The sequence below is a fragment of the Monodon monoceros genome, unplaced genomic scaffold (assembly GCF_005190385.1).
Source record: "Monodon monoceros isolate NGI ecotype Baffin Bay Population unplaced genomic scaffold, NGI_Narwhal_1 Super_Scaffold_4, whole genome shotgun sequence".
Classification (NCBI taxonomy): Eukaryota; Metazoa; Chordata; class Mammalia; order Artiodactyla; family Monodontidae; genus Monodon; species Monodon monoceros.
The window spans coordinates 5,689,839-5,716,209 of NW_021703781.1; the positions used below are offsets into that span (position 1 = coordinate 5,689,839).

Genomic DNA, 26,371 nt, shown 5'->3' on the forward strand with positions numbered 1-26,371 from the left:
AGTCTTCTGCCAACCAACCGCACATTCGGATGTAAGCCCCGCCGACACCACAGGAGCAGAGCCTGTGATCCCAGCTGAGCCTGTCTGAACTGCCCCAGAATCATGAGCAAATAAGTCATTGTTTTATGCCACTAAGTTTTTGGAATGTGGTTTGTTACACAGCAATCAACTGATGTACTCATTGCTCCTATCTAGTAGCCTGGGTGCAAAGGGAGATAATGCAGTGGATTATCTACTGCTGTCCAGTGGCTAACATTTCCACTGCAATCATACTCCCACTCCTCCAAGAAGTAGGAATGCCAGCATCCCCTACACTCCCCCTCACCCCTGCCAGACCAACCACACACAGATAAATCCTGGCATGTGTGTAAACAGAATCTGTGGAACTAGATGTAGTAAGTTAAAGTTTATTTATTATTACCTTTACTAAATTTAACGTTTGCATTATTCTCCAACAGAAGCAATTCTTGCTAATAATATTATCAATGACTGACTCGTCCAATCTGAAGAATACTTTTCATTGCCTATTCTCTTACTTAAAAACCTCCCCAATATTTTCAGAATAAAATTAAGACTCCTTACTACGGTAGACAAGGCTTGCCATCACATGGTCTATGCCTTCCAGTCTCCCGACTAGCCAACCCCCCACATGCAGCCTTTGCTCTAACCCTACTAGCTGATCTTTCTCCAACCCTCAGTGTGTTTGCATTTGCAGTTCCCTTGGTCTAATGCCTCCTCCCCCTTTACACTGCCAATCCCTATTTAAACATGTCAATTTCTCTAAGAAGCATTTCCTGAGGACTCTCTCCTTTACACTCCCCAAATACTTTCACACTGTTTTGTCACCATTAAAAAAATATGTATCTGTCCGTCCCTTCAAAAGCTATGAGCTCCTGGTAAAGACAGTCTCTGCTCTTGTATTTCTGCATCTAGCAGAGATGCTAGCACATAGCAGGTACATAATGGTCTGCTGAATGAACCAGTGAATGAACTGTGTAGCCACAGTTTTAAAAGTCTGATTATTTTCCAATTATACTTACTTTATGTATTATTATGATAGGCCATTTATGTAGTGCTATATATTAAAGTGACAATGCTACAGGAATGTAAGAAGAATAAAGTACTCTCTTACACATAAAATAGCTATTTTTTAAATTACATTTTGTCCATAAATGTACAGCCTCTTTCAGTAAAACTTCATACTTTACTCAGCAAAATAAGTAACAACTTTACAGAACATCCACAGAATGTGAATAGGTATGGAAATTATACATACTGGAAATTTTTAAAGTATATTTATAACACATGGTTGTGTATATTAGCTCTTTTTTGGTATATTGTATCGGTAATAAGTCATGTAATTTTCTACCGATTACATTAGAATTAAGCTATATATATGTTCATAATTAGGGTACAGAAAAAATTAGAAACCATTATTATCTAATATTACATGGAAACAAATCATTTTTACGTTGGAAGAGATCTTTTAAGTCATCCAACTAGATGTATTTATGTTACTGATGAGGATACTGAGATTTGGAGCAATTAAGTCACTAAAGCCACCCATCTAATTGATATTGGTACCAAGATTAAAAAATCAAGGATAAGTCCATAAGAGAATGGACTTGAGGATATGCGGAGGGGGAAGGGTAAGCTGGGACAAAGTGAGAGTGGCATGGACATATATACACTACCAAACGTAAAATAGATAGCTAGTGGGAAGCAGCTGCATAGCACAGGGAGATCAGCTCGGTGCTTTGTGACTGCCTAGAGGGGTGGGATAGGGAGTGTGGGAGGGAGGGAGACGCAAGAGGGAAGAGATATGGGAACATATGTATATGCATAACTGATTCACTTTGTTATAAAGCAGAAACTAACACACCATTGTAAAGCAACTATACTCCAATAAAGATGTTAAAAAAAAATCAAGGATAATTGTTATTTTTTAGGCTGGGCAGTTTTCAAGTTTACAGGTTTTCAAAAAACTTGTAAAGGTCTCAGTATAGGTCCACTCTAACTTTAACCATTAAAAAGGTTACGTTTTTGCTACTTAGGCAGAGCATTTTTTCCCTAAGAATAAGTAGATTAACATGTCTGTATATAATAAATTATGACCAAATGGGGTTTATCCCAGGAATGCAAAGTTGCTTCAACATTTAGAAACCATCAATGTAATTCACCTACATTAATAGGAAGATAATATGATAGTCTGAATAGACACAGAAAAGGCATTTGACAAAATCCAACATCCATTCAGGATAGAAACTCTCAACAAGCTGGAAATAAAAGAGAACTTCCTCATTGTGATAAAAGGCATCTAGGAAAAATCTAGACTTGACATCAGATTTAATGGTGAGATACTGAACCTTTTTCCCTAAGGTCGACACAAGGCAGGATGTGAAATTATCCTTTAAAAAAAAGAAGTGAAATTATCATTATTTACAGATGACATGATCGTTTACACAGAAAATCCTAAGGAAACCACAGAAAAACTTTAAGATGGATAAATTTAGCAAAAGCACAAGACACAAGGTCAATGTATAAAAATCAACTGTATTTCTATGAGCAATAAACAGAAAAATAAAAATTTTAAATGCCATTTATAATGTCATAAAAAAGAATAAACTATTTAGAATAAACTTACCCCAAAAAATATAAGACCGCTACACTAAAACTGCAAAATACTGCAGAGAAATTTGAGAAGACTCAAACAGAGATTTATACCATGCTCATGGATTAAGAAACTCAGGATTGTTAAGATATAAGATGTCAATTCTCTCCTAATTGATTTCTGGATTCAAGAACATCACAAGTGAAATCATAGCAGGCACTCTGTAGAAATAATAAGTTGATTCTAAAATGTATATGGAAATACAAAGGATCTAGAATGTTCTTCAAACATTCTTGAAAAAGAAGTACAAATTGGAGAACTTATACCATGTAATTTCTAGACTTACTATAAAAGCTATAGTAATCAAGACAGTATGGTATTAGTGAAAGAATAGATGACAGGTAAAGAGTAGAATAGAGAGTCTAGAAATAAACCATAAATATATGGTCAACTGATTTTTAACCAAGGTGGCAAGGTTTTTCAGTGGGGGAAAGAACAGACTTTTAAGAAGAAATGTTGCTGGAACAACTGGGTAACTATAAAGGAGAAAGGGGCAGAAATGAACCGTAACTCCTACCTCACACCATACACAATATTAATTCAAAATGGATCACAGACCTAAAAGTAAAAATAATAACAAAAAAGCCCCTAGGGGGGAAAAACATCAGAGAATATCTTTGCAGCTTTGGACTTGCAAGACCAAGATTTCTTAGACAAGATACAAAAAGCACTATTCACACAGGAAAAAAATTTTACTTTTCGAAAGACATTGTTAAGAAATGAAAAGGTGGGACTTCCCTGGCACTCCAGTGGTTAAGACCGTGCTTCCACTGCAGGGAGCGTGGGTTCCATTCCTAGTCAGGGAACTAAGATCTTGCATGCAGAAAGAAATGAAAAGGCAAGCCACAAAGAAAGTATTTGCAATTTAACAAAGATTTTTATCCAGAATACTTAAAGAATTACAGCAACTGGATAACAAACAAATAACCTGACTTTAAAAATGGGCACAAAACTTGAACAGACGTTCACAAAAGAAGATATACAGATGGCCAATAAGCACATAAAAAATGCTCAGCATCATTAGTTGTCAGAGAAATGCAAATTAAAACTGCAGTGAGATACTACTTCATATTCACTTAGAATGGCTGATACTAAAAAGACTGGCAGTGTCAAATATTAGAGAGAATGTAAAACAACTGGAATTCTCATACACTGCTGGTGAGAATGAAAAGTGGTACAACCACTTGGAAAAACAGTTTGGCAATTTCTTATAAAGTTAAATACCTACCCTTTGCCCAGAAATCATATGCCTAGATATTTACCCAGGAGACATGAAAATATATTCACACAAAGACATCTATAAGAATATTCACAGCAGTTTTATTCAAAATAGCCAAATGTAAACAACCCAAAAGGTTAAACAACAGGTGAATAGTTAAAGAAATTATGGTATATCCATACAACAAAATACTAACCAGAAACAAAAAGTAGTGAACTACTGATTCAATCAACATGGATGAATCTCCGAGATACAAGAGTACATACTGCATGATTACATTTACGTGAAGTACTAGAACAAGCAACACTACACTGAGATGTTAAAAGTCAGAACAGTGGTTATCTTGCAGTGGGGGAAGGAGAGTGGCTGACTGAAAAGGAGTATGACAAAACTTTCTAGGGTGGTGGAAATGTTCTAACCATTGACCTGGGTGGTGGTTACAGAGGTGTATATATTTGTCAAAACTTATCCAACAATACACTTAACATCTGTGCATTTACTATATGTAAATTATATATCAGTAAAAAGTCTGCTTAATTCTGTATATTAAATATCTGTTAATAAAGCAAAAGTATTGCATAGAAGGACAAGGGCTTAAACTGCCTCTTCTCTAGAGTATCCAAGAAGTGTTCCAACTCATGAGAAGCACAGATACAAAAGTTAAAGTTCCATGCGGAATCTAGAAAAATGGTACAGATGAACCAGTTTGCAAGGCAGAAATAGACACAGACGTAAGAGAATAAACGTATGGACACCAAGGGGGGAAGTGGGGGTGGGATGAACTGGGAGATTGGGACTGACATATATATACTAGTATACATAAAATAGATAACTAATGAGAACCTGCTCTATAGTACAGGGAACTCTACTTCACTTTGCTGTACAGCAGAAACTAACACAACATTGTAAAACAACTATACCCCAATTAAAAAACAAAAAGCTAAAGTTCCTCCTGTACAGCATCTAGTGTTTTGATTCCATTTTAAATGATTAAATCTTATGCAATTAAATTCCCCTTAAAGAGCCAAAAGATCATTCTCCATTTTCTGGTTTAAACAATTAAATCTTGAGAAGTCTCTTTTTTTTTTTTTTTGCGGTACGCGGGCCTCTCACTGTTGTGGCCTCTCCAGTTGCAGAGCATAGGCTCCGGACACGCAGGCTCCGCGGCCATGGCTCACGGGCCCAGCCACCCCACAGCAAGCGGGATCTTTCCGGACCGGGGCACGAACCCGTGTCCCCTGCACCGGCAGGCGGACTCTCAACCACTGCGCCACCAGGGAAGCCCGAGAAGTCTCATTTTTAAAATGGCTATTTATTTTCACTCTACTTCTACTTCTACTGTCCCTACTACCATTGCTACAGATATTCCAAAAAGTGAGTGACTGGGGGAAAGAGGGCATTAAAAAATATTACCATAGGAAAAAGTGTTGCTGCAATTATGACGTGAACACGTTCAATCATTTAATAGTACATTAAAAGATATTTCACAACTTAAAAGAGAAAGACAGAAAGTAGATTAATGTTTGCTTAGGGCCAAGGGGGAAGGGAGGGATAGGGGAGTGATGGCTAAAAGGCACCGGTTTCTATTTGAGAGGATGAAAATGTCCTAAAATTGACTGTGGTGACAGTTGCACATATGTGTGACTACATTAAAAACCACCAAATTGTACATATGAAATAGGTGAATTTTATGATATGTGAACTATAGCTCAATAAAGCTGTCATTTAAAAAAAGCCATTGAGATTCTGATTGGGATTGCATTGGAATCTATAGATCAAGTTGGAGAAAACAGATATATTTACAATATTAATTTTTCCCAATACATGAAAATTATGTAGTTCTGCCCTTATTTGGGTCTTCTTTAGTTTCTCTCAACAATTTTTTATAGAATTTTATAGAGAAATTTGTACATAATTTATCAGATTTATTCCTGGGTAACTGATATTTCTGATGCTACTTATATAGTATGTTAAGAAAAAAAGAGAGAAAGCACTGAGTTGTCCTAATGTGGGGTAAGAAGATGAACAGAGCATGATATGCACAGTAAGTCATCAAAATTTTGAATTTCACATCACTATATGTGGTCTAACAAATAATTTTTTCTGATTTTAAAATTTATTTATGGAAAAGTCATACAGGGCTTCCCTGGTGGCGCAGTGGTTGAGGGTCCGCCTGCTGATGCAGGGGACACAGGTTCGTGCCCCGGTCCGGGAAGATCCCACATGCCGTGGAGCGGCTGGGCCCGTGAGCCATGGCTGCTGAGCCTGCGCGTCCGGAGCCTGTGCTCCGCCACGGGAGAGGCCACAACAGTGAGAGGCCCGCGTACCACACACACACACACACACACACACACACACACAAAAAGAGTCATACAAATATATAAAAATTAAATTATATTTAGTCACATTTGATAAACCACATTCAGAAAAAAGAATAAAATTATATAAACCTATATAATGTTATAAATCAATGCTACCTCAATAAAAATAAATAAAATTTAAAAATACATAAACCTGCAAATATTCTGGAAAATTCCATGACAGGTAGACACCACAGTGAACAAATACGTCCTGATTTATATTTGTTAGGTTCCTTAGCTTACAGTGAAAACAGATACTGTTTAATTTTAGTATCTATGTTTACCCAATATATGTATTTATTAGCAAAATGCTTTCATGGCAAAGAAATTTTATTTTACAATGGTTAAGTTTACATCTAAAGCCAGTAACATTTAAAGTGTTTAAAGCTGTCCATCATATTGGTGCTGCAGAGCCCTTATTATCCTTTAAATTCAAGTTGATTGAAATATTATTATCTAACTGCATTAATTAGTAGATGGTGGACTTTTCCTTCATAAAATAAGTATTTGTTTTCTACTAAAGTGAAATAGATATAAATCACATCTGGGCTTCAAGTTAACCTTGTATGAGCTACTTAACGTTTCCAGATCTCAGTCTTTCACCTACCAAAGGAGGTTAGATGAAAACATCTCCATAGTCCCAACTAGCTTTAAAATTCTGTTAATTCTATAACAAGGAAACAGCAAAATACCATATGGTCTTAACATAGTTTAAGCAAACACAGTAGTGTATGAAAAACTAGATGTGTACAAGATGAAAGACTTAGTAATTATTAGCTTACACAAAGGATTCTCTACTTTTTTCACCCCAGAATTAGCAAGTTCCCTAGATATCATTTACACTAAACTTTTCAAAAACATACCTGATACTTACTGAAAGTGCAAATGCATGATGTTTCTGAATCGTGATCTTATCTCTACTAATAATCATAGTTATCTCACACTGGAATTAGGATAAAAAGCATAGTGTATATGAAACCATTTTAGAAGAAAGGCTATATATAACTGTAAGGTATTTTAGACATTTTGAAAAGTATCCAAATAAATAATATGTTCACAAATGCGGCTACTTTTCCTTGTCTGAGTGATGTGATAGAACTTTATCTCAAAGAGACTCTCAGAAATTATGTAACCCAGAAATTACGTATCTATAATTAACTAAAATTTAGTGATGAAAAAAATGATTTGATATGAAAATGTTACCTGATCAATAATAGAATTTAGCTTGGTAAGTAACAGAAATCCTCGGCCGTGGACAAGGTATTGGCCAAGGGTTGCCATGTGTGTCTCCTCCTCTTCTTCCTCCCTGGCCCCCACTCTCTGGACCACCGCATTGCAAAGCCGGTTGACATCGGTCAGAAATTCACGTGCCAATGAGTTACTGTCAGTGCTCATGACCGAGCTATAAAATAAGTAATAGAAAAGAGATTAGAAAAACTAAAAATTTTGTTTAAAACTATGTGTTTTTGTTGCTGTTTGTTTTTAACTGAAGACTAACTTTAAATTACTGGGCATTGGTATCTAACCTTATAATCTTTTCAGACATAGACCTAGTCAGGGGCTCCTTAAATATTCCTACATGGCAGAAATTAGTCCTGGGCGTGAAATGGCTGAGTAGAACCATGCACGGGTACGTGAAAGTGCGGGGAGAGAAGACACTAGGGAGTGGTGGCAGTTAAGGTAGATGCTGACTTCCTCTCTTAAACGCCTCACTGCAGAATAAAAGTAAATGCATAACTTATAAAATATTCTTGCTGTACATGTTTTGAAAGATAAATGGATCTTTTAAAAATATAAACTGTTTTTCACTTGATAGAAGCCACAATCACTGACCCACGTCCTCAAACACATGAGGGGTGGGTGGGGAAAAGATTTACCACCAGGTGAATAAAAATACAAGAATTCTAGCAGCTGAAGTTATGGCACTTCATTTCTTGCTACACATCTGAATCAAATAAAGGGCAGTGTGACATTTCAGGATTAAGGAAAACAGTATAGTAAAACAGACAAAAGAGAGGCAAAACACAAATGTAAAGAAAAACATGTATAAATCTTCAGAAGAGGAAAAAGCATGAAGAACAAAATCCCCAAAGAATTTCAAAATAGTTTAATTTTAGGATTAAAAGTAATTTTGAGACACCCAGTTACCCTGAGAACCTTGTAACCTGACAGCTTAAATTAAATGAAATGTGTATTGCAGTCTTCCTTCACCCTTTGGGGGAAGACCTTCCATCGTCCCTGCTGAGAAGGCAGTGGGCCATGTGACTATGTCTACTGCCAAGAGGACTGCCAATCTCTGGGCCCAAATCAGCTGACACACACCTGATTCAGGATCAGCCAACAAATACGATGGCTGCAAGATGTGACTCGTATGGTGCAGCCTGCAAAGAGGCCTTGGCCAATCAAGTTTTCTTTCTCTCTCATAGGAATTTGAATTAGGGGCATAGTTGTGCTGGAAAGTCACAGAGAGATGACCCTGTGGTGGTCACTATGAGGTAGCTGAGGCCAACTGAGTGAAAATTAACCAAGAGGATGCAGAAAGAGATAAACATGAAAGGGAGAGACCGAAGAAATTCCTAATACTACTTTGGTTCCTATTCATTCAAGAGCCTGATGGTTTAATTCCTGGATTCCCATCAGAATTCTAGGTATTGTTACAATAACAATCCCCTCTATAATATAACAAGTACCATTATTTTAAATATTGAACATTAGGAAAATAAAAGTATAAAAAAAGGTACATCGCTCATTATCCCAAAATGCAGCAATAGCCGCTATTATGTATTATATTACTTCTTTATAAGCTTTTGTAAAGTAAAATTGTTCAATAAATCAAGTAACCTGATTTATATTCAGTCTGTATTTATCCAACTTTATTAATTTATTTCACTTAATCTGTCATTGATTTTAAGATACATAATTATTTAGTGCACTACTAAAAAGAAAGAACACTGCCAATTAAACTATAATACAATGCTTTCTTATCACTTAGAATTTTCCATACAATATCACCTTCTGGACCACCAGGACCATCCACCATGCAACATTTCTTAAGAGTGCTACCCTATTGTTCTCGGGATTTTCTTCCAAAGAGGCTGACATCCTCCTGTAAGTTTTGATGCTGGTGGCTTTCTTAACCTCACCAGATGAGGTCGGTAGAAAATTTCAGAAAATAACCAGGAAGCATTGAAAACTCATCAGATATAGTACAACAATTCATGTTACTCAACTGAAGCGCTGACAATGTGAACAGCTATGACCCAGGTCACCTCATGGGCACACAAGAACAACTCTTCCACAACTGCAGCCCACTGACAGTGTTTCTAAGACACCATCATTTGCAAGGCACAGTGCAACTTTACGAACAATAAAAATGTGAAAAACTAAGAAACTGCGGTAATAATTAGGGCCCATCTTCAAGAAATTAAGATAATGAAAATTAATGTGAATTTTTAGACAATTAATGAGGAAATAATTTCAATCCCACTTCCCAAAAGCACAAGATGCCATGTCAGTAAAAAGTATTATAATATATGCAGAAACATTTTTCCTGATTTAAAAACGTGTATAAAATATACACACAGTTACATGTAGAGGGTATTACACATAGATGATCTATTACCTGCTTGTTTCATTTAGATATTTCAGAAATCTTTTCCCATGAGCTCTCTTTTCCTCTGTTTAATAGCTGCATGCTTACTCTTTTTAATACATTCCACTGCATGTATATATTACATACAGTTCATATATTTCATTATTAGATGTACTATCACTATGTAGCCAATCTGTCACTGTTAGACATTTAGGTTATTTCTAGTTTCTTATTATCATAAACAAAGCTGCAATAAACATCCTTACAATATTTGCACATTTATCCTATTATTTCCTTGAAGTAGAAATTGCTGTTACTTCATATGATAGGCTTCACACGTTTCTGTTAGGTTTATTCCAAGGTGTTTTATGGTTTTTGCCATTATTCTGAATGGGATTTTATTTTCCATTATATTGATACATTCTTACTCGGATAGAAAACTGGTATATAGGAGGCCTATAGGAAGTAGATTTATTTTGAGATATCCAAACTTTACTCATATGTCCAAACTTCTCACTGAACTCTCTTATTGATTTTCTCAGAATTTCCAGATATAAAACCCTGTCATCTACAAATAACAAAAATTCTGAATTTTTCTATCCAATATTCACACACTTTCTACTCTTTCAATTGCATGAGTACTAGCAGAACAACACTGGTAGGGGTGATGGGGACACTTTTGCTTTGCACATTAAGAAATACTTATTTCTTCCTATGCATCTAATAGGAATGCTGAATTTACCTATTGCCTTTCAGCCGTTCTGAATGTCAACTGAAAAGATGATTGCATGGTAATTTTTAAAGATTTCTTTGGAATATTTAAAATACCCAGAAAAGTGCAAAGAACGTATAACGTGAGGTTATAGCCAATGCTCAGACCTCAGATCTAGCAAGTATTAACACTATGCTATGTTCAGTTCAGTTCCCATGTGTGGGTGTGTCTGTGTGTGTGTGTATGTGTGTAAAGAAATCAAACCTTATAGTACAGGAAAGCCACACTCCACCCACACCTCTTCCACCTCTCTAGTTGCTGTTTATCATTTCCATACATATTTTTATAATTTTGACAATGTTACAGCCATAAAATATTCAGTACTGTTTTAGTTATTTTTAACACTTTATATAAACAGTATATTATAGGTGGGTGGGATGAATTGGGAGATTGAGATTGATACATATACTCTACTATATATAAAATAGATAACTAAGGAGAACCTACTGTAAAGCACAGGGAAGTCTACTCAGTGCTCTGTGGTGACCTAGATAGGAAGGGAATCTCAAGAAGAGTGGATATATGTGTATGTATAACTGATTCACTTTGCTGCACAGCAGAAACTAACACAACATTGTGAAGCAACAATACTCCAATAAAAATTGATAAAAAATAGTATATTATATGCATCCTCTCATAACTTTGCTTTTCCCCCTCGACATTAAGTTCATTCCTTTAAACCACTGTGCAATATGCCATGGTATGAATAAACCACAATTTACATATCTAGAAAGTTTAGCTGTTTTCACTTTGGGGTTTAAAAATTTAATGTCACATAACTATATAGTTTCAAAGTCTTGGACTGAACCAAGGATTTTGACTGCTAATATATGTTACATTAAATACTTACCAATCTTTCAACACTTCTGTAACATTTAGGGTCTTTAGGATTTGAGTTCATGAACTAGACGAAACAAATAATCTTAGAACAAAGCTTCACCTACCAAAAAAAAAAAAAAAAAAAGGAGAAAGATATTAACAGCAATAGTAAAACAAATATTTTTAACAACTGAAGTTCTGACATAAAAACAAGAGGCCAGTCTTCATATCTGATGTATGAAACAGACAACGATTTTTTTGAATCTCAAGAACACACTAAAAAATGCCTGTAGCTTCAAGAATCGTGTCTTGAGAGATGGAGTCTTGGAACATATTTGATCTGAAAAAGGTAACCTGACTGTAGCTCCCCACGGCTCTTCTCCCAACCCCCAACTTATAACCTCCAGGTAAATCCCTACAAAGGAAGGAGAATCAGGCAACATCAGTCTTCTTAACAATGAAATCTAGGTTGAGGATATATGAGAAATCAGAAAATACTACAGCCAAACAATGAATAAACCACCACCAAATTTCCTTTCCTTCTTGAATTTTTAAAAATGAATTAATCTTTTGTGTATAACACAATGAAGGCTATTTCTAGAATACCAAAGGATAAATTCCTACTTCTGGGGTAGCAAGAAGGTGCTTCTCTGTAGTTTTCTCCTTCTCTACAGTTTTTACCAGGCAGAGGCATGAGAAAAAACTTCCTTATTACAGTTATAAGGCAAACATAAAGGTTTATTTTGAACCACAAGTTTATAAAATCAAAACGACCTTAATTGCTTTAAAATGCTCAAATCTAGAGAACTGTCTTGAATTCCTTTCAGCTTGACAAACAGTTCTCGTACCACACTATTCTAGGCCCTTGACAATAGAGTAGGCAGGAAATAGGACAGAGCAGCTGTTACACTACATAGGACTTTGTGTGAATTAGGGAAAAAGCACCTCCTCCTAGGCTGATGCAGCCCATGGCACACAGCTATCAAAGCACAGGCTAGATTTCAGTCCTACTCGCGCACTCCACTGGCCAAGCACCAGTGCATCAACTGCTCGACCAAACAAAACAGCCCTGGAATGGAGTCTCAAAACACCTTCCAGACCTGCTCCTACTGCATCATCCCTGTAGTTTTAACTCTAGAATTTGGGCGGGGAAATTATCAATCAAATCATGGAGCAGAAACTAACACACCATTGTAAAGCAATTACACTCCAATAAAGATGTAAAAAAAAAAAAAAATCATGAGCATGAGGTCTTGTATGAATTGAGCTGACTACCGGCACCCTCTAGCCTGGACTACTACAAGGTGGAGCGATTTATCTCACGATCCTAAAACAATTCCAGCTCACTCAGCCTGGCCATTAGAAGTGAAGGCTGACAGACAACCGGATCCATCTGTTTCTCTCTCTTACCGAGGGACATTTCTAGGCCAAGCTGAGGGATTTTTCTAATGTTCTTAAACTGACATGGCTTCTTTAGCTCCATATTTTACACAGCCCAGCTTGGATATCCATGGAGTCTCACTCCATCCAAGATCATAATCCTATCCGCCAGCACAGTCAGCTGTGCCCTCCTTCACTCTGCCATCACTCTTTATTCACAGCTGTATTCTAGCTTTTATCACCCTATATTATGCTGGGTGTCCATAAAGTCTGAAAATACAGGGTTTTTTAAAAAATAAATTGAAGATGTGCTTAGGACATTATATACTTTTGCCCCTGTTTCCAAACTACATGGACACCCTGTAGCTACTTATCTATATGACTGTCTTACCTCCTAGGTCATGAGTTCCTTAAGGCCAGGAACTGTGTCTTATTACTTTTTGCACTTTATAACTATCATGCCAAATTTTAAATTCATCATCATTACAATTTTCACCTTCTAATACAACTATTGTTATGGTGACATAATAAGTAAGACTTGCTCCCAACAATATTACTAGAATTTTTATATTCTTAAAATTTACCATAAATGAAAAGCATAATAACAAAATGCCTCTAATCATATAAATGACCTTCCCAGAAAAATAGCAGGTTTCACTTTCTCTAATTCAGTGACAGGTACAGTGTAAAATATAAATGCCCAAAACAAAACAAAACCTGACAATGTATTAGCTATAACCCCTAGTTTTATGTCATCAGAAATTTCATCAATATGCCATTTAATTAAACAAATGTTTATTGAGCATTCATTATACGCCAGCTACTATTTTTGACACTGACTATAGAGCAAAAATAAAATCCCTACCGTCATGGATTCTAGTGGGGTAGAGACAGAAAAAATAAACCCATTCTAATGTCACGTAGTAGTACTAAGTGCTATGAAAACAAAGTAAAACAGAATAAGGGTACAGAGTGACAGGAATGCTACTTCAGATAGGGCTGGCGAGGAATGCCTGAAGATGTGATATCCGAGCAAAACCCTGAATGAAGTAAGAAAACAGCCCGTGTGAGTATCCAGGGAAAGAGTATTCCAGGGCTCTGAGATTAGTGTATGTTTGATGCACTGGATACTGAGTGAAGAGAAGAAAGAGAGAAGTTAAACATTACCACAAAAGTGAGAAAAGCCTCTCGCTCCTACTTCTCAGGGACTGAAGTCAGATGTAGAAAGAAGAAACAGAAGTAAGTGTTCCTCTGGAACTCTCGTGATGAATGGAAGCCTCCTTCCTGCCCACCCTCCTTTCCTTGCCCACCCACCCCCCAAAAAAAAAGAGACAGAATAGCGCAGTTCACGGACAGGTAAGACTAGTTGGGAGGGAAAATAAAGTTCGCCTTTAGCTATGTCAAGTTTGATGGGTCTCTCAGGAAGCAAGTAAAAGATATCAAGCAGGCAGCTGGATATACCAAACTGGGAGGATGGGACTGGTGAGTCAGTTTGGGAGTTATCAGCATATAGATGCAGTTTAATGAGACCAGATGGATGAAACAACCCAGAGCAGTGCTGTCTGGCAGAACTTCCTGCAATGATGGGGACTGTGCCTAGTGGCTATGGTATTGAACAGTGGGGACCCAGAGAATGAGTGTAAGTGGGGCAGAGAAGAGGTTCTAGGACTGAGCCCTGGGGTTAACACCACTGACTCAGGGAGATTCCAGCATAGGAGACCAGGAAGAAATAACATGTGAGGCGGGAAAAAAAAATCTGGAGTGGTCCTTCCCAGAAACCAGGGGAGGAAAACTTGAAACAGGAAAGATTGATCAACTGTGTCAAATATCGCTGAGAGGTTGAGTAAGATGGAAACTGGGAACTGACCGCTGGATTTAGCAACACTGAAGTTACAGACAACCGTGTCCAAGAGTGGCCTCAGTGGAGTCGCAAAGAGTGGTGAAGAAATGGAGGCAAGGGGTCTAGAAAACTCCTTAGAGAAGCTCTGCCCAAAAGGGTAGCAAGGAAATGGGTGGTAGCTTGAAAGGGACATTAGATAGGGGAGTTGTTGTTGGCTATTTCTTTTTTTTTTTTTAAGAAAAAAAGATATAACAGCATGTTTGTAAGCTGAGATATCATAGCATGTTTGTACAGCATGTTTCTCCAACAGAGAAAGGAAAATAGATGAAAAACTAGAATGAGAGGAGATAATACCAGGGCCAATGAGGAGGCAAAATGAAGAGGATCCAATGTGCAAGTGGAAGCAACAGGGACAGTTCATCCGACGGAGTAAGAAGCATGACAGAGTTCATGAGTACAGATGCAGGAAGACTCGTGTATCTGGCAGTGGGAGGACCAAGATTTGGAGGCTTCTATCTTCTCAGTGAAATAAACCACAAGTTTACCAGCTGAGAGTCAGAAGTGGGAGGTGTTTTAATCTGACGAGTGGAACAGGGTCAAAACTGCAGCCCCTAAAAGATTTCCCACATGGCTGCCAGTTAATAACTAAGATCAAGTTCCGCTGTTCAGTAACTGTACCCATACTATAGTCCCACTCTCCATTGTGTCCCCAAGAACAGAATGATAGAACAGATGATGTCAAACACCTTGTGGAAATCTACGTATGTTACAGCTACAGCACTTTCCTGATGTGTACCTGTACATCCCCATCAAAAGTAGAAACTGGGTGATCTGCATGAATTAGTTTTAGAGAATCCACTTAACCTTTACTGCCCATCTAGTCCTTCTGTAAACGTTTGCAAATCTTTTAAAATGATCGCTAGAATCTTTTGTGAAGGTAACTTCAAACTCACTAAAATCTATGGAATCTACACTCTTTTTTATAATTTTGAAACTTTATTCCTCCACAGTCTTCTGAAATTTTTCAAATTTACCATAATAACTCAAAGATTACCAGTCCAGCAATGACATTAACAAATTTTCTCAGAACCTGAACCTGGGATGTGAATTCATTTAGAGAAACCAGAGATTCTGATACAATCTCCTCCTCACTCTTGGGCTTAAATTTTCTATTATACTTCTTACTTCTACACTGATTAGTCTGTGTGTAGACCGTTCTTCGTGTCAGAGAAGACAGAAAGAAAACAGAAGTTGAGAAGTTTCATTTACTCTCTGTATCTGATTATAGGGTCAGTTTGTTTCAAGGAGGAATCTATTATTTGCCTGTTGTTTTCATCTTCTATATATAAAATGTAAAAAGGTCAGCCTTAACCTTTTTCAAAACCTCAGCTCATTATTTTCAGAGGTTTGTGTTCCTCTTTTATATATAAATAATTTTGTTTTTGTTATTTGTTTCATATCCTTCTTCTGCAGGTTATTTTAAAATCTGAGTTCAATTGGCCACTTTACCTCTACCTTTCTTCACATATTATTTCCAATTGTTCCATAAAGACCAGTCTATGGTCATCTTACAACCACTTTCCCTTCTAGAAACTGTATCCATGGCACCTTACCTAACTTTTCTTTGAACTTTAGGAACTCTGCATTTCCAATTCTCTATATTCCAGCTTTGCTTCATATTCTTCTTCCTGTTTATTATGTATTCATTTAGCTATCATTTACTAAACACCCCCTTTGTGCCAGGCACTAAGAATACACACTGTGAAAGCAGTCCCAGTCTCTGCCCCTCAGGAAGATCACGTTATGGTGGCAAAGGCAAACCAACACACAGGGTACTGCATACTGATAAGGTGCACTGAACCCAATCTGAGGAGTCAGGGAAGCTTTATGAAGGAGATAATCTTCAAGAAAAAGCAGAACAGGTAAAGGGAGACAAGGAGAGAAGAAAGGCATTACAGACAGGAAGAGAGGCCCAAGTCAAGTCCTTGGAAGAATTACAATAAGTTTGGTATCAAAAAGCAAAATGAGCAGCAGGAAAACAAGGATGGAGAGAATGGTGACCAAGGATAAATAAAAGGATTTATTGATGCGCTTGTAAACGTGAATTTCTGATGGTGTCAATTTCCTCAGCTATTTGAGATTCTCCAGCAGCATTCAGCTGCTTGGATCTAACAGGAGAGAATACAGATTGTATCACTGGTCTTGAAATGAGGGTTCTGGTGGGTGGAGGCAGCAGAAGCATAAGTGGAAGGGAATCAGGGGTACAGGTGAAAGAACGATCCATATGGTCAAAATGTGTACAGGCTGGGTAGGGAAGAGAAAGACACCAGGCAAATGTTGACATACAGGTAATCAATCCCTATGAGAGAGAAGAACAGAGAATGTGCTACGGAAGATACTGGAATTCACAGATTTTTTAAGCAAGCAGTTCCAGATGATGACAACATCCAGAGTGTGACCCTGCAAGTCAGCGTCTGAGGTGAAGTGAAAGGTTACTGTAGCCAAGTAACCATGAAGCTAGTTTTCTGGACAATAGATCACTATAAGCTCTTGAAAGCTCCTTGATGACAGGGAATTTTTCTGTTGCATTCACTGCTAAATCTACAGCATCTAGAATAGTACGTGGCACAGAGAAGGCAATCATTTGAATGACTGACATGACTTTTCTCTCAGGATTCCCATTATGTTCACTGTCTAACTAAGCCCTCACAGTGGGTCAAAATTTGGCTCAGAGTATCAGCTCCCCGATTATTTCCTTTACCTTCTGGAAATGAAATACTCAACAACATAAGTTTTGCTTTATTGAGTGAGACTTCCCACAGACATTTGGATAGCTGACTTTGATATTTTAGCTCTGATCTGCTTCTGTGATTAATTTCTACAACCTATTATCCAAAAGATCACAGAATTAAGCTTTCACCCTCAGTCTTGTGGATCTTCAAACATTTATTTTCTTGACATATAGAACGACTACACCTGCCCCTACACCAAGCCATTACTACATACATTCTTCACCTTTCTGCATTTGAAAAGACCTTGTCACTTCTGTGTTTTAATCAGTGCAACCAATGATATTACATTTACCATTGAAGATAAAATCTCAAGCTCAACAGGACTTCCCTGGTGGCGCAGTGGTTAAGAATCCGCCAGCCAGTGCAGGGGACACGGGTTCAATCCCTGGTCTGGGAAGATCCCACATGCCGCGGAGCAACTAAGCCCGTGCACCACAACTACTGAGCCTGTGCTCTAGAGCCCGCAAGCCACAACTACTGAGCCTGAGAGCCACAACTACTGAAGCCTGCACGCCTAGAGCCTGTGCTCCGCAACAAGAGAAGCCACCGCAATGAGAAGCCCACGCACCGCAACGAAGCGTAGCCCCCGCTCGCCGCAACTAGAGAAAAGCCCACGTGCAACGAAGACCCAACAAAGCTGTAAATAAATAAATTTTTTTAAAAATCTCAAGCTCAACAATATGGCAAGAAGTACTCCAAAGGTCACCAAGTTTCCTTCTCAAGAACTGTCAAATAACAAGTGGCCATGGTGATAAGAAGGGTGGAGTCCATTGTGCTACAGTTCACTTTTTCACTAATTCATCCATTCATTAATTCAACCAATATTTATTACTTATTCAATAAATATTTACAAGTCTGATTACTCATTCTATTTTTTTTAGTTTCTGAATCTGTTCTGAATAGTCAGATTGTCAACACTGTGACAGTGGTGAAAACAAAGGCGGCAGATTTGGAATCAAGCAATTACTAGCCAGTCACACAGAGGTGTGTGGAGTTTGGCTTCCTTTTCCATAAGATGTCCATCCCATACAGTTGCTATGTGGATCTTCGGAGATTATATGATATCAGTAAACATTCTTGGATTATGTTGTATGTAGTTCTATTTTAAATGCTTGGCACTAGCTGAGCATGTTCCAACAGAGAGTGCCATCTGGAGGAAGAAAAGATCACTGCAACCTTTCCTCACAGACCAGTTAGCATGGAAATGTTAATGTTCTGCTTTATGATGATGTAGTTTCCAAGGAAACACTGAAAATAAAAGCAGAGGGTACCTGCATTTTTTTATCTTTTCCCTACCTTGTGACTTCTACAGAAAACAAGAAGTAAAAGGAAGAAGACAAGAAAAAAAGATTATAACAATGAAGTTTATTCTTATAGCCTGATTAAAAAGCGTATTTTTTTCTTATCAAACAGTGCCACCTGAAGCACTCAATTCCTAATCTTTCATCAAATGCCAAAAATCCTGGTACATTGTCTTTTAAAATAATACTATGTACTTCCCTAAATCTGTTAATTACAACAGTATTAGAGAAATTACCATTAGAAAGAATATTTTTCAGAAATGTACTATGTACCGAAAAGGAGGAGAGTACTACAAATCACAGGATTATTGTGAGGCTTAAACAAAATAATGCACAGAATAATTAGTACTCAATGAATTCTGTTGAATCAGAATCTGTTACGATTTGAAGCAGCCTTCATGAAAATAAGGGTTGGTTCATATGGACTCTTAGCTATGCTAAATCCCATCTCTCCACAGTTCAATATATATTGATTAGAGACTAATTAATGACTTTCCCAAAGATCTCACACATTCTTTGCAACACATTACTAAAAATCAAAAAAACTTAGGAGGAGAAAAATGATAACACTATTTATACAATTTCATAAATGACACGAATAAAGGAATAAACATGAATAAGTTAGAAGCGTACATTTTGCACAATGGCAGAAACTTTAGACATCATATTCTCCAACCCCACATTCTATAGGAAACAAAAACTGAAGCCAACAGGTTCAAGATCCCATGACAGTTGTCCTGGGAGTTATACGATATTTTTGGAGCTAATTAACTAGAACTAAAATAACCCAAGTTTAGAAGACACAGCCTTTCTTCTGTCAGGTCAATTAAAAATTAGACAGTGGGCAAAGAAGTTTCCTTAACACCAAATGCTATCTCTAAATGTTACCCAGAACCTTTACTCAAGTCCACTAGTTTGCAATCTGTACACCAGGAAACAAGATTTAAAAATCTCTCTCTACACACTTTTGTAACCACAACACAGAGCCATATGTTTGAAATACAGGAAACTTGTGTGGGAAAGGGGAGAAGATGCTATGAACTGAGCTTGTTCAGATTAACAGAATTCTCTTTAAGGAATAAGCTAGTTAAGGCATATCGGTTGAATTAAATTATACAACATTTAAGCAAGCAAATGTCTGTTAATCTAGGCTTTACCCTGTAAATTTTTGGTCATACTACATATGTTAAGTAATAACCATCAGAATGATTCCCAACTACAGACTTAAGACAGAAAGTTTATTAGGATACTATTTACATACCAAAATTTTTTCTCTTCTTGCAAGTAGCTTGTTTTCTTTTTTTTCAATTGAAGTATAGTTGATTTACAACATTATATTAGTTTCAGGTGTATAGCATAGTGATTTAATATTTTTATAGATTATTCTCCATCTAAAGTTATTACAAAATAATGGCTATATTTTCCTGTGCTGTACAATATATCCTTGTTGCTTATCCATTTTATTATGTATATTTTTATTAATATAAGCATCTTAATCTATGTTATAGTAGATAAATATTGTCTTGAGAAAATTGAAGTAAAATTTGATAGTCATTGAATATGAAACATTAAAATATATTTTGTGGGCTTATTTTTTATAAAATTCTTGAAATTTAAAATGAGAGTTGGGGGGACTTCCCTGGCGGTCCAGTGGTTAAAACTTCGCCTTCCAATGCAGGGGGTGCGGGTTCGATCCCTGGTTGGGGAGCTAAGATCCCACATGCCTCGGGGCCAAAAAAACGAAACAAAACATAAAACAGAAGCAACATTGTAACCAATTCAATAAAGACTTTCAAAATGGTCCACATCAAAAAAAATAACTAAAATAAAATGAGAGTTAGGAAAGGATGTGACACTTTAACAAAGCTCTAAATTAAATAGCTGAATCAGAGATCTGTTAAAAACCACTTTAGCAATAAGATAAATCTTTCTCGCACAATCCTGTAATTACTGCTAATTCACCATACTTGAGGAGGATGTTCAACTTCCATTTAATCAATAACGTCAACAGGAATTATAACAGTTGTTTTAGACTATAGCAGTTGTTTAGAGCTCAGGCCCTTCTTGACAAACACTGAACTTGATTTTCTGAATTCTGCTTTAAAGAATATCTGATTCGAAGTCAGGATGTCACACACATCCTTATGAAGTTTGGACTGTGGTCTCCAGCTCCTTAGATACTAATGTGGTATCATGAAAAAAACGTGATTAAGGCTTTGACTCCGCCAGACCCTACAGGGTCTGAGTAACTCCCCCAGACCCCCTGGGGAACTGAATTGACAGTTCCAATTTGGACTGCTGGCAACACAGCTGGCCGCACCCCCACCCCACCCCACCCCCGCCCAGTACCCTGTCAGGCAAGGGGAGAAGGTGTTCCTGCACCGCCAAGCCATCTGAGGTGGCTCTCTGACGGTCTGGGGCAAGGGATCCGAAAGTAGGGTAGCAGCATGTGAGGCAAACAGTAGGCCAGTTAAGCTTGCTGAGGTAATCGCAGCACCTCCCCAAACCTTCTTCCCAGGGTTCTCTCACAACGTCACTTCCAGGTATACTGTAGATTAAACAGCCTTATGGATATAAATCCCTCATACAACGTTGTCTCTAAGGGCAAATCATTTACAGTCTGAATAACTATCTTAGACATGAACCTTTGGAACACAACCATTTATAAGAAGTAACTACCATCCTTAACGTTTTTTCAACTAACACTGAAGTAAGTAACAAGTTGACTACCAGTAAAGGAAAACTGCCATGGAGCTTACATTTTATGAATTACTTGAGAATGAAAATCTATTAGAGAATCAACACACAGAGAGTTAAATGACCTTAGTACCTCCTCAGAATTTTATAGATAAGAACCCTAAGGCAGATGGAGGTTAAGAGATTTCCCAAAAGTCACAGGGCTTCACACCTGGGTCTTCAGATCCTGTCCAATGTTCTTCCTAATACTGCACGAAATTTTTGAGAGACTTCTCACAGCCCAACTGTGTCTTTTAGAATGCTACCTGTCAGAGCATTTTAGTGATTAGGTCTGGCACTAAGTGCAACTGTAAGTAGGCAGTAACCCTGCCTGTCTGTCTGTCCTCCAGGCAATGTATCCTGCCACCCTAGTCTTCTACAGGTTCATGTTATCTTTTTCCATATGTTTCCCCATTTCTCGTTTACATCAAGAAGTGACCTGAAAAAAAGGAAAATTCTGCTCCTCCTAGAAAGAAGTATTTACATTTTAACAAGAAGTAACACCTTCAGCTCTGACCAGGATTGCAACATAAGAGAGGTAAAAGTTGGCTCTGACCTAGGTGTTCCATATTAAAAATATAGGACTATAGGCGGCCATCAAGCAAGCCACCGAGGATAAGAAAATAACTACAGTGTGATGGGGTGCACCATGGGAGGGGGGCAGGGGCTGGTCATTTTGGTTTGCTGGGTCATACTCCTTTCTTTGGTATGTTATTTGGTATATTCTAAGCTGACTGAGTTTTCTTCACACTGATGCTTGGAGAGAAGGTGTAAGGATTCTTTTCTCTTTAGGTTTGGCTTTTCATTATAAACTCTAAAGGGACTTCGCAGTGCAGAACGTTTGATGCAGTCAATTCCAAAGGGTCTAGGGCGGGATGGGGAGAAAGGTTGTGTCCAACCGGACTCTGCCAGAAATGAATGCACGAATGATGAACGCCCAGGAATCTCTGGAAAGTAGATTGCTACGTAAGTTCTAGTCCCTTCCTAAAACGACTTAATAGGGTTCTATTACATAAACAGTAGGATTTTTATTTCTTTACCTTGTCAGTTTACAACTGAATGAAATAAGTATACGTGCACTGCTTTCTGTCTCTGTTGCCAATGGCTTCTCAGCTGGCTGTAGCTTTCAACAAATTTCCCTAACCAAAACAGGACTTCTTCAGGGCTTGGGGGACAAAGTTCTTTTATCTCAGTCCTTGGGAGAGGTTTTGTATGCAGTAGCCTGGCCCCAGGTGATAGGTTGGTTTGAAGCCTTTTTGTTTTTATTTCTGCTGTATCAAAGCCAAGAACCATCAAATGAATGACGAAAATGGGAGAATGAAAGGTGATTCAACCCTCTTCTTGATTTTGCTCCTCCATTCTCCAACAGAAAATGATAATTGGAGAACTTTTAATCTCACTTGAAATCACTGCCTGGTTGTGAATGATTCTTAACTGCTCATTTTCCTTGGGACCCCCTAGGTCTTTCTCACCTTAGAAAGCAGCCCAGGCCTGCCAGCCGAGTGCAAAGAAGCTGGAACAGCCGTGACCTTCCTTCTCTGTGCACCCACCTGCTGAGGCTGTTTCTGAAGTGCTCTCGGCTGGTGTGGGAGCTCGCTGCTCTTGGCACACGTGCCTTCCCCACTGTCCCTACACCTCCAAGCGCTCTTGCCGCCTATGGCTGATATGTCATGGAAGAAAGCAATGCACCGCCTGGGACACAACTTGAAAACACGTGGAAAGGAGAGCGGAAAGGACTTGGATCACATGAGGTCACGCTTCATGCCCTGATGGTTCAGAATTTTACACCTGTTTGTCCAACTTAGGTCTTGGTGGGAAAAGCAGAAAATTTAAAAATGTTTCGAGAAGCTTAAAAATATATATATAGGACCATGATAATCCTTAACTAGTAAATGTGGAAGAAAATGTTTATACTGTTCCTACTTTTATTCTGTATTATGCATTTAGGCTAAGTCAAGGTACAAAAATGTGTTGAATGAAATATTTCCAAATTATGTAGAATTGTGTAGGCTGTTCAAGTAAAACTCAATAAAATGATCTGGCGGGGGAAGGGTCAAAATCTAAGAAAGCAATGGCTCCAGAAAAGTGTACATACTATTTTTTTCACATTTCAGGAAGCTAACAAACACCACTGCCTGTTTCCCTCCCCTTCCCCAAACGGGTGAAGTCTTCGTTCTTGCTTTCCTTTCACAGCTGCTTTGAAACCTGTGATTGGCCCAGAGAGGAGAGGTCATCCTGGCTCCCTGTATGACAAAACTGGCCAGGAAATAAAGGAAGCCCAGGCACAGTGTAGCAAGGCAGAATTTTAAAAGAAATTCTGAGGAAGTCACACCAAAACGTATCAAACTTAAGCCCTTCAACAAGCAGTTCATTTTCTCTAAACCAAACAAATTGGGCAACCAGATAACTCAGAAGAACCTGTGTTTGATCCTGAGCACCATAAAAGAATGGAAACTCTCAGACATTGTGGTTATAGCAAGGCTGCACTAAAAGGAACTCTGAAGGCCCATCCCAGTAAAGCATCTCCCCTGGCTTTACATCCCTACTGGAAGGAATTGTGCTAGAAGTTTTATACTGAATAGTTCATCCATCTTCATAACAGATCTCTAGATTTTCACAGAATGATAATGATGATGATACACCTAACACCTACCAAGATTAACTACTACACAGCAGGCACTTCTGTAAGCACTCTCCTACAGTGGCTGGTTTAATCCTCATAACAATCTCGTAAGTACAAATATTGATATATCCCTACTTGTCACGTGTTGGAAACCGAAGCACATGAGGTTACGTTAACTGCTCAAGGTCACAGAGCTTCAAGTGTCAGAGGCAGGATTCAGACCCAGGCCATCTCTCTGCACTCTGTATACAAACGTCTATTCTCCAAAACAGTGACTCCTACCCTCCATCAAACCAGCTCTTCCTTCCTCATTCCTATTTCAGTTAATGGCCTCTACCCAGTCACTTTGGGAAAAAGAAAAAAACCAAAACAAAAACAGAATAGCACTTCATCCGGGGCCTAGCCAATTCTTCCTCTTGACAGCTTGCTGGCTCACCTCTGCATCTGTTACTTGCTATCTCTATGACCCTGGGTACTTGACTTCGTCTAAGTCTCAGTTTCTTATCTATAAAACTGAGTTCCTAAGGGCACCTCAAGTTGTTGTGAATATTAAAACTAAATGAGACAGCGCTGGGCCCGGCAGACTGTCAGAAGATCAATAATTAGTAGCTCTTATGGTCATCATCTTGAGTCTGGTCCTTCCCCTCTAAACTTACGCTTAAGCATTCTCCGGTTCTCATCTCTCTCACTTGCCATACCAGCAACCTCTTATTTGGTCACCCTGTCTGGTCTATTTTCCATTCACTTCAAATTCTACAACTGCTAAAAATGTCAGCCACATTCCTTAAAAATCATAAATGACACTCCAATTCCTAGGGAATAAGATCCCGACTCCTTATCATCATGCTATGGGATTCCCTCCCCCATCTAACCTTTTTAATCTCTCAACACATCCCAAAACACACTGCACTACCCCATAACTCCTCCTAAGGGTACACACTTTCTCAACACCATTTCACTGTTGTTGCTGTTGTTTTTTTTTAAATCATGTTGCTGCTGCTACAGAAATTCCCATTAATTCCCAATTACTTTTCTACATGCCTTAATCCTAGGACTCACCATATTGTATTACAGAATTATATTGTTTCTTTCAAAGCTAGATTATACTTTCCTTAAGAAGGGAAATCAGGTCTTATTTGTTTAAAAAAAATCATTTGTGCCTGACACACTGTCACAAATGGGAAGAGCTCAATAAATAAAAACAAATTCATTTAATACTAACTTTGATAGGAAGCATTTTGTTATTCAAATTCCTTTAGGAAATATTCCCACAGCTAAAGCATGAAGAAATAAACAGGCACATTTACAAAAGTCTTTCTCCATTCCACAGCAAGAATTTGATGTATTAAGGAAAGTGCTACAGAAACACCTAAAAACCTTACCAAAAATTTTTGATATTAAAAACAAAAAACTTCAGCAATAAAATCTTGGATGTTTATTCTTCCTATGTTAAAGAGTATAATTCAGAGTTTACAGTTTCAAAATTCTTTCAAATCAGTAGTAGACATGATGGTTTTCCATACCTCCCAAAGAAACACTAAAAAACATCTTGGAACCTTATCCTAAATGTGAAATGAAAAAATAAAAAATAATTTATAGAGCAACATCATAATGATCAACAGTTTTTAATATATACTTTGCATATGGTAAAAGAGTCTGCAAAATAAGTTTTAGAAATACTGAACATAGATATTTACAAGCTTTAAAGACCCCTTGCAAACGTACATAGTACTAGTTTCCTCATTCCTCTGTAATTCTTACAGACACAATGAAAATTCGCTTCCCTTCTAAAGAAAAAGATTTAGTTGAGGCAATTATAGACAAATGTGTTTACTGTTACAAAACATTGCACATCAAGAAAAACAACAGTGAGACCAAACTGAGATCCAGTTGTTTCATCTATTGTTCTCTAACCATTCATGAAGATAGATAGACAGCAGGAAAGAAAGGCACAGGGGTTGGGAGTGATGGAGAACAGAAATAAAACCGGAATATGTACTAAACACTTCCTGAGTGAATGCATTTCAAATTCAACCTGCACTTAATATTTTTTTTCGACCACATTGGTATCATTACAATCTAGTTTCTATCACTGTGATCTATATGTAGACACGTGCAAAGAAAATGGTTAAAGTTATAAATAAACTACACACTAGAAGCCAAACCCTTCTGTTTTCCATGTTGTATAAGGCATCTTTTGGTTATGGGATTACTTTCTCAAAATGCATTAAAATGTTCAAGAAGTTGGTGGTATAGGAGAAAGAAT

General features: G+C 37.7%; 1 protein-coding gene across 8 annotated transcripts in view; it reads right to left on the reverse strand.

Moving 5' to 3' along the window:
• LYST (lysosomal trafficking regulator) overlaps positions 1–26,371 on the reverse strand; it is a 176,369-nt gene that overhangs the window by 140,490 nt on the left and 9,508 nt on the right. For 7 of the 8 annotated variants that reach the window (XM_029244992.1, XM_029244994.1, XM_029244989.1 and 4 more), the window contains 2 exons: positions 11,465–11,554; positions 7,454–7,652 (listed from right to left, as the gene is read on the reverse strand). In XM_029244992.1, coding sequence (XP_029100825.1) covers positions 7,454–7,645 — 192 coding nt within the window. In that variant the 5' untranslated portion in view covers positions 7,646–7,652; positions 11,465–11,554. Of the gene's footprint in view, positions 1–7,453; positions 7,653–11,464; positions 11,555–26,371 lie in introns of those variants that run through there. The other variant, XM_029244991.1, reaches the window with a different exon arrangement.